This window comes from Morus notabilis, unplaced genomic scaffold, assembly GCF_000414095.1.
Source record: "Morus notabilis unplaced genomic scaffold, ASM41409v2 Scaffold73, whole genome shotgun sequence".
In the NCBI taxonomy this organism is placed as follows: Eukaryota; Viridiplantae; Streptophyta; class Magnoliopsida; order Rosales; family Moraceae; genus Morus; species Morus notabilis.
The window spans coordinates 181,858-190,587 of record NW_010358777.1 but is presented as its reverse complement, the minus strand read 5'-3'; the positions used below and the strand labels follow the sequence as shown (position 1 = coordinate 190,587).

Below are 8,730 nucleotides of genomic sequence, written 5' to 3'. Positions count from 1 at the left end.
ATTTAAATTTTGTTGTTGCTGGAATTTTATTATCTAGATCTAGGTTTAGACTTTGGTGTTGGAACTTTATTATCTATGCTTGGACTTTGGTACTTTGTTAAGTGCCAAAGTGTTATTATTTTCGGAGGGTTTTATCAATGAATGATATATGTAACAGATTATAAACTTTAAGATCTTTACAAAATGGATTGAAATTTACAATTTTGGTTCAACAAGTTCGTGTCGTGTCAACCCGCAATCTGACCGTGTCGTGTTCGTGTCGCGATTCTCAATTCTTTTCGTGTCATAGGTCGTGTACGGGGTCGCATGAAAAAAAAACTGGCATGATACAAACACGACACGCGACACGAATTGACACCCCTAGTTCTTTTCTCTTTTAAGGAAAAATTTTGAAGTAATCTTACTATTAAAATTTTATTAAAAAGAGGGTTAATCTCATAAATGGTTTTTGAAGTTTATCTTCAATTTTATTTTAATTCTTGATTTTTAAATGTCTCACAAATAATTTTTGTCTCCATGAGATTATACCTTATTTTAGTTTAGATCATTCTATTAGCTCAGTGTTAAATATTTAACGAATTTGTGGAAATTAGAGACTCAAAATTAAAAACATATAAAGTTTATGGATTAAAATAATAAAAAAAAATAAAAGTTAATTTTCATAAATAGTTCTAAAACTTTAGTTGTTTCAAATTTTAATCTCTAATTTACAAATATACTTTCAAATTTTAACACTTACTTGATGAAATAATCGAAATTAAAATAAAATAAAACCTCAAGAACCTACTTTAAGACGATTGAAAGGTCAGGAACTAAAATGTGATTAAAGATAAACCTCAAAAATCATTTGTGAAATTAATTCAAAATAGTTTAAAAAATAACATTGAGAATGATATTTTTATCCCCCAACAGTCTCATTCTCATGAATTTTACTTTCTATATTGAATCAAAATTTTAAGAGAAGAGGTTAGGTAAAACTCTTTTAAAGCTTAAGAGTATAGTGAAGTGAGAACTTCTAAAATTAATAGAAAGTATAAATGAAGATAATGTTACATTGGGAATAATTATCCTTTGCTATTAACTTTAAAAAAGAAAAACAATAATAAATGATAATTAGTCCTATCAATCCTTTAATTATGTGTATCGTATCACAATAGTACCTGCTTTTTTAATTTTGATAAATTACTTATGAAAGTTAGTTTTTGACTCCTTATACATTTAAATTGATAAATGACTTTTAAAATTTATCAGAGATAATTACATCCAGACGCATAGAAAGTGAAATTTTTACAAAAATAATTACATTAAATACAAATTAGTCTAGTTTTTAATAATTTGTAATAGTAGTGAAGGGAATATCCAGCATTTAATACAACTATTTATGTGAAAATTTTAGTTATTAATCGTCTAGAATGTGATGATGTATATGAAAATTTTAAAATCTATGGTCAATTTTAGTGCAAAGAGGACCAAAGTGATCAAAAATAAAAATAAAAATAAAATTCAGAGTAATTTGTTCAAATTAAAAATTTAAACACTAAAATGATAGAATGCACATAATTCAAGGACTAACCCTGGTAAATTACCCCACCTAATAACTACAGAGCAGCGTCGTTTTAAACACGAGAGTTCGTTGCTCAGGACTCGGGAGCAAGAGAACGACACTAAAATTCTGTGAACGACGAGGCGTTGTTATTAGTATAAAATACGACGGTATAACAGTTGCTTTCAAAACCAAAATTCAATAGAAGAAAATAACAATGAAAAAAAATGACATCTCCTTTCATGCTTCATATTCAGGAACATGTGAAAAAAGAACGTCCAGTTCTCAACTTATTCAGGTAGTTGCTAGTTCATCTCGAGTTTGCTCCGTACTCGACAGAAAATATTTCGCAGCAACAACGATTACAAAACTCACAACACCTATTGTCACGGAAGACACTAGGCCTAAAGAGGTCCTTCTAGACTCGTGCTTGGCAACAACAGATTCCAATTCAATCTGGTCAGAGGATGTGGACGGCTGGCCCTTCATGAATGACGAGTAGGCTTCGATTTCTGCTTCGGTTAATGCTGGCTTCAAGGATTTCTTGACGGTCTGGAAATGGCTGTCACGCACAACAGTCGCGGATATGTCTTCCCTGAGAGCTACAATTCCAGCTTCCCTGCATAGGCCCTCCAGTTCAGCGCCTGTGAAAAGCTCGGTTTCTTCTGCTATTCGACGGAGATCAACATCATCCGCGATTTTCATGTTGCGAGTGTGCACGCAAAGAATCTCGTATCGGGCTTCTAGATCCGGTGGCGGTACATAGACGACCTACATTTTCATAAAATCAATTGCAAATTTAGCATTTGAGTATAAAAACACTCTTCAATGCAATGCTATTTGTTGTGTTAAATTTCTCATATGCTATACTTTGTGGTAAATTTCTCACCAAGTATAGAATATGGGAAATTTGGTATTTAATTGCTATTGATTGAAATATTTTATTTTTTATGTAACTATTACAACTTTTGCATGTTCTAATTATTTTAAAAATAGGAGTTTACTTTTACAACTTTCAAAGCTTCATGATTATGAAAAAAAATTAGATTTAGCATTTCAAATAGCATCATGCATTGGAGCAAAAATAAAAATAACATATCATATCATTTTTTTTTTATGCTAAATATACAATTGGCATTAGCATTTGCATTAGAGATAGTCTAAAACAAAAGTAGAAATAGAAGTATAATCTTAAAAGCTACAAAATCCAACTTCTCAAAATAACTTATAAAGTGCATTGGCTTTTGTGCAATGTGCTTTTCAACCTTTTAATCAAACACTATAGTTGCATAGGTTTTTGTGTGCTTTTAGGAGTTGTAAAAGCAAAATCCCAAAGGCACCCTAAAGCAAAGTTGGAAATAACAACTGATTGTAGAGGAGTTTGGATATTGAGATTTCAACCAACTTTTATACAAGAACATCTAGATCTCCAAGTCAAGGCATATGTAGAATAAGGAATGAAACACCTCGTGAAAAAATTGTTTAATGACACATCAAGAAACTAAAACATAACTTCATAGCATTAAAAATACTGAAACAAAACATTAATTTCAGTTTTTCAGAATCTACATAATTTTGGGTCTTTAACACGTATACCTTTATGATATTCATGATAAAAAATTTTATACTGTTTATCATTGCTCTCGTTCAAAGTTAATTCACAAGTTCAAACAACTTCAGCATTTAATTTAATTTTTTTTTAAAGTTGTTAGTTCCTACCAGATCAAAGCGCCCAGGGCGCATCAATGCGGCATCGATTGCAAAAGGGCGATTTGTAGCAGCCAGCACAAGAATTCCCTGAAACAGAAATGAGTGAATAGATTTAACTTTGCAAGAAAACAATGATTCATCTATGATTACTCGTATAGATTGTTCTAAGAAAACAGCCAAAAAAAAATTCATTTTTACACGATTAATGCTTACCTTAGCCTCTTCCAGACCATCCATTTCAGTAAGCAAAGTGGAGAGAAGCCTCTCACCTACGGTAATGTTATTGCTTGAATTCCCACCTCTGCAATTTAAGGAAATGAAGACACTTTATTATACTATTCTTTTTTCTTTTTCCCCCCCTCCAATACATATTTTTTTGAGACTTGGATATACATGTATATGGTTCAGATCTTAATTTTCTTTTCTTTTCTTTTCTTTTTTTCAGTTCGTTCTTTCTTTCTTCTTTTCTTTTTATTTTTATTTTTAATAACGTACTTTTTATACTAACTTCCTACAAAAAGTTTACTTTTAGTTCGTTAAGGGAAACAGTAAAAATTTGCAGTACAAAATGTTTGTTCAAGCATTTTTATAGTACATAACATAAAATTTAGAAAGAAAAATTTGCACAGCATTGTGAATATGAATGACGTTTGTCAATTCAAATAACTCCTTCAAATACAACAAATGGTGACATCTCGTTTAGACTCTAAGGGCCAGTTTGCTATTGTTGTGCTGTTAAAAATTTTTGTTGTTGTTGTGTTGTTAGTCAAAAATTGTTGTGACCAAGCATGTAAGTGTTTGATAATTTTTTTTCAAAACTACTGTGAATACCGAAATAGAAATTCAGGTGTTTGGTAAATTATGTATACAATTGTTGTAGAGATGTATAATGACTAAAATAGACATACTTTTGGTAAATTATGTATAAAATTGTTGTGAAGATGTATAATGACTAAAATAGACATACTTTAGTACAATTTATAGTTAGTTTCATTTCTATTTTTAAGATCCATATTCATTTCTATTTTTAAGATTAATATTCATAATATTTTTACACCAAAATACTAAAAAAATATATGATTTAATTTATTATTTCAAATATTTCTAAAATATAAATTGTTAATTTATTATTTATTGTTGTTATTTTTAAACATTTTTATAAGTACAAAAATATTTGAGTAAAATTAACATAGTATATTTATTAAATATTTTTAATTTTTAAATAAATATTTAAAAAATAATATTTTTTAATTTGGTATGAAATATATAATGAATAGATAAAGAATTAAGTTTTATTATTAAAGTTATTTTAGTACATTTGGACAATGATAGCAAAAGCAGTTGTGCAAAAACAATCCATGACTTGCTTCTCAAATTCTGCAGTTTGGCAGCAGTTTTTAGAAGCTACTCGACAAAAATAAAATTTACCAAATACCTTGACTTGCTGTAGCTTTTTAGGGAAAGCTAAAAGTAGCCTCTAAATGTAATGCCAAACAGGCCCTGAAAGACATCAAATTTAGGAAAAAGGACATGACGTTTCTTTACTAAGTGCGCTAAGCAGCAATCTTCTTAACTACAAACGACATCTTTTAGATTTTAATAATACAATCTAACAACCCCAAAATAGTTTCAGATTTCCAAACAGATATTTAATATGCAAATAAAGATCTATGCAGGTTGGTCGCGCAGACTAACATTATTGACAATGTCTAGTGTGTTTAAATAGAAGTTTGTGAGATACTAACCGTTTTCCAGCAACAACATCGGCCTCATCAAAGAATATGATGCTAGGTGCTGCAAGTCGAGCTCTCTGGAAGGTATTCCGGAGCAGGGCTTCACCATCTCCAACATACATTGAATATAATTCTGCACCACTGAAGCATATAGATATGAATTATCTTCGCATACAATACTAATAATTTGCTTATTTTTTGTGATGGCTAGGATCTTGATAACAAACTTATTGTTAAAGCCACTATTTATTTTCCTTGGGAAGGAGTAGTAAATCTACAAAGTTTTTCAGTCTTCCTAGTGAGGTCCTTGGTAGGACAGATTCTTCCCTCATATGTGCTAAGCTTTTGCAACTAAAGAGTTTTATCAGGGAAATATAAAAGAACCAAACAGCAATCATAGGAATGACATAGGCAACTGGCCAAACCAAGATTTTATTTTTAGGATTATAGAGTTTATTATTGGTTAGTTTACCAATTCTCACAAAAGCTTAAGCTAGGTGTGCTATTAGTTTTTACATATTCTCACACTCCTCACATGTAGGCAAATTGGACAGTCCAACACATGAATATTAAGTTATTAGCCCCGGAACACATTAAAGGCTAAACCTGTGATGACAATGTTAGAGAGTGCAATTACAAAGTTTTCAACTTCGGATTTCTGTAGTTTAACAATTCTCCCAAAAGTTTGAGCTATTAGGAAGAGGGCCAACATTAGTTTCAATATGTTCCAACATTACCCTACTATTTTGATCTCGAAACTACATGGTTGATTCTCCAATGTTCAGCCTATCAGAAAGGAAAAATGAGATTCAACTAAAGCAGGGATAAGCCTACAAAATCTAGACTCCAACATAAGCAATATGGTCTAATATCATGATTCTGCTAATCATTGTTAATGTTGCAACGTCAAATGATGAAGATTATGAAAAAGTCCAAACCTCAATGAGAAAAAAGAAGCTTGGGAAGCATGGGCTGCAGCTTTAGCAAGAGTGGTTTTTGAACATCCGGGAGGACCATGCAGAAGAATCCCGCGCACAGGGGATATTCCCAACCTCGTGAATGAAGTAGAATGTTTGATAGGCCATTCAACAGCTTGTTGGAGTTTTTTCTATCGATGAAGAAAGGCAAGTATAATTCATGCCATTTAAACTTAAGAATGAGGTAGACATGCAAAATTTTTCACATACCTTTAAGTCTCTTAGTCCTCCAATATCTTCCCATGTCACCTTGGGGATTTCCACTGTAACACCTCTTGTTATACTTGGGCCAACCACAGTCCTTGCATGCTTCCAGTCTTCCATTGTTAAGCTGAATGCGCCAGCATCTTCACTTGCATCAGAAGACCTTTTAATTGCGGACAACGTAGCCTCACGGCATAAGGCTTCGAGATCAGCTCCAACATATCCATTGCAAGACGCAGCTATTGCTTGTAAGTCAACACTATGATCCATAGGAATCTTTTTCGTGTAAAGCTGAACAATCACTAACTCAGTTACAATTATATCTCAGATTCCTCTTACCTTATTGACAAATCCAATAAAATAATTGACCAGCTGACTAACAAGGAGACTTAAAAAGATGGTCAAGAAAGTCATTGATTTTACTAATAATTCACCAGACTGGCTTAAACAATAAAAAATAAATCTTACCTTGAGAATTTGAAAGCGCTCCTGTTCTCTAGGTGTAGTAACTTCTATTTCCGCATCAAAGCGGCCCGACCTCCTTAACGCAGGGTCAATAGCATCCACTCTTTGCACATAAAAACCAGAAATTACTACTTCTAACTCAAACGCAATAAATAAAGACTAAAGTTATGTTCTTTTGTAGTTGTCCATATTTTTTATGTGTAAGCAAGATCCTATCAATATTACAAACGTAGAATTTGAAAAATATTGTTCAAAACTTGATGGATAGTGCAGCTAAAAAATTGCAAGCCCAACATCTAAAAACACTATGCACAAAATAGTTATACCCTCATCTAAATCCACTATTTAACAATTAGTTCCGTAATTCTTCATCCGAAATCTGAGATTTACCTGTTAGTTGATGCAACAACAACAACTTGTGGTACTGATGACCTATTGGAGTCCATTAGTGTAAAGAGTTGAGACGCTACGCGCACATCTTGCTCCCTTCTGCATTTTAGTTTCAAATCATACTTTAAACATGAAACAACAGACACTCAACTAGATCCAAACTTTTTTCATAATCAGAAAAACAAAGTCTTGCTTTCTTTTCCAAGATACATCATGAATTTGACCACCATTCCGAAACTTTTGTCAATAATGAAAAACACCAAGTCCCAAATGTACAGGCAGAATGGGCACCACTCTTTGTCCAAAACAAATAACCATTTTTCGCATTATTGGCGGTCTAATACCTAGAATCACGACGAGGACAGAGCACATCTATTTCATCTATAAAAACAACTGATGGCTTCCCAGACTTCGCATGGGATGAGGCCCCCGCGAACGCCTCCCGCAAAAATTTCTCACTCTCCCCAGCATGAGCCCTGTGAACAGAATGTGGACTGTACGGTACACAACAAAACATCATGTAACCAAATCATTAAAACCACATAGGACACTAAAACCCATTAAGCAAAAAACCATAATTAGAGCATTGCAACAATTGCAGACCACGAAAATATCATGAATATAGCACTTCCATAAATTAAACAGGCACAAACAAAATCATGGCATTACCTAATTAGAGTTAAATGAGCACCACATTCGTGAACCACTGCACGAACCAAACTTGTCTGGCATCAACAAAATTGGCATTCGAAAATAAGAAATGAAAGCAAACCAATCTAATAACTTTAAAAATCACGAAAACAAAAAATACAAAATAAAAAACTTAAAAAACAAGAAAAAAAAAAAAATTTTAAAAAAAAAAAAAAAAAAAAAAAAAAAAAAAAGGTTTGAAACAAACTGCTTTCCGAAACAAGTCTATAAACGAAGGTGAAGTGAAAGTACCTTTCCTGTGCCAGGAGGGCCGTAGAGAAGCAAACCTTTAGGCCACTGAAAGCAAAGCCCAAAAATTGATATCAAATAAAGAAAAATTCACATGAAATTGAGAGAGAAGAGAAAGTGGGTATTTGTACTTTGAGACCGAGCTTTTGGGCTTCACGAGAATAGAGAATAGGGAAGGTGATGAGCTCTCTGAGAGCTTCGAGAGCTTCGGCGTTGCCGGCTATGGCTTCTTCTGCTCTCCACTGCTTACTGTTGTCGTTGTGAATGGTGTTACTGCTACTACTAGATGTCGTATGGCCCTCCATCCATGTCAGAACAAGAATGATAAACAGAAAGTCTAAGAAAAATGAAGCTATATATACCAAAAATGTATATGCGCGCCTATATATATATATATATGTGTGTGTGTGTGTGTGTGTACGAGTAGCACAACACAACATCGGGTGTTGAAAGGATACGAAACAACAGTAAGATTATTTATTGGGGAGATTATGTAAAATTGCTAAACCCTAAACCCTTGAGCTTGACTTCCTCTTTTATTTTTTTTTCCTGGAGAATTACACTTATACTCCTTGTGTTTTACTTAAATTGCAGAGACGCCCTTGATAAAAATACTTCACGTCAATATATCCGAATTTTTGAAACAACTACAGACACATCCTCTACTGTTAGCCAAACTACCGTTAGCAACCTAGCTGTAGTGGTGGGCCGCCGTGGGTGGGCTTGAGTGGGCGGTGTTGCGTGATTGTGAGGAGCCCGGGTCGAAGCA

General features: G+C 33.0%; 1 protein-coding gene across 1 annotated transcript; it reads right to left on the bottom strand.

Moving 5' to 3' along the window:
• Nucleotides 1-1,693: 1,693 nt before the first annotated feature.
• Nucleotides 1,694-8,440, bottom strand: LOC21409092 (cell division control protein 48 homolog B). The gene is made up of 12 exons (XM_010093285.2): nucleotides 8,093-8,440; nucleotides 7,965-8,009; nucleotides 7,692-7,747; nucleotides 7,367-7,516; nucleotides 7,023-7,121; nucleotides 6,636-6,735; nucleotides 6,174-6,458; nucleotides 5,925-6,094; nucleotides 4,999-5,127; nucleotides 3,467-3,554; nucleotides 3,263-3,340; nucleotides 1,694-2,314 (listed from the first exon to the last, which is right to left on the bottom strand). The coding sequence occupies exons 1-12, from the start codon at nucleotides 8,399-8,401 to the stop codon at nucleotides 1,838-1,840; spliced, it is 1,986 nt and encodes a 661-aa protein (XP_010091587.2). The 5' UTR covers nucleotides 8,402-8,440; the 3' UTR covers nucleotides 1,694-1,837.
• Nucleotides 8,441-8,730: the final 290 nt, after the last annotated feature.

Bases quoted from the DNA above. Each gene is read 5' to 3' on its own strand.
- LOC21409092 (XM_010093285.2), bottom strand. From the start codon at position 8,401: ATGTTGTGTTGTGCTACTCGTACACACACACACACACACACATATATA. The intron at 7,122-7,366 runs GTATTAGACCGC...ACTAAAATGCAG, and splicing joins TGTCCTCGTCGTGATTCTAG to AAGGGAGCAAGATGTGCGCG. The intron at 5,128-5,924 runs GTTTGGACTTTT...TATATGCTTCAG, and splicing joins GCTTCTTTTTTCTCATTGAG to TGGTGCAGAATTATATTCAA.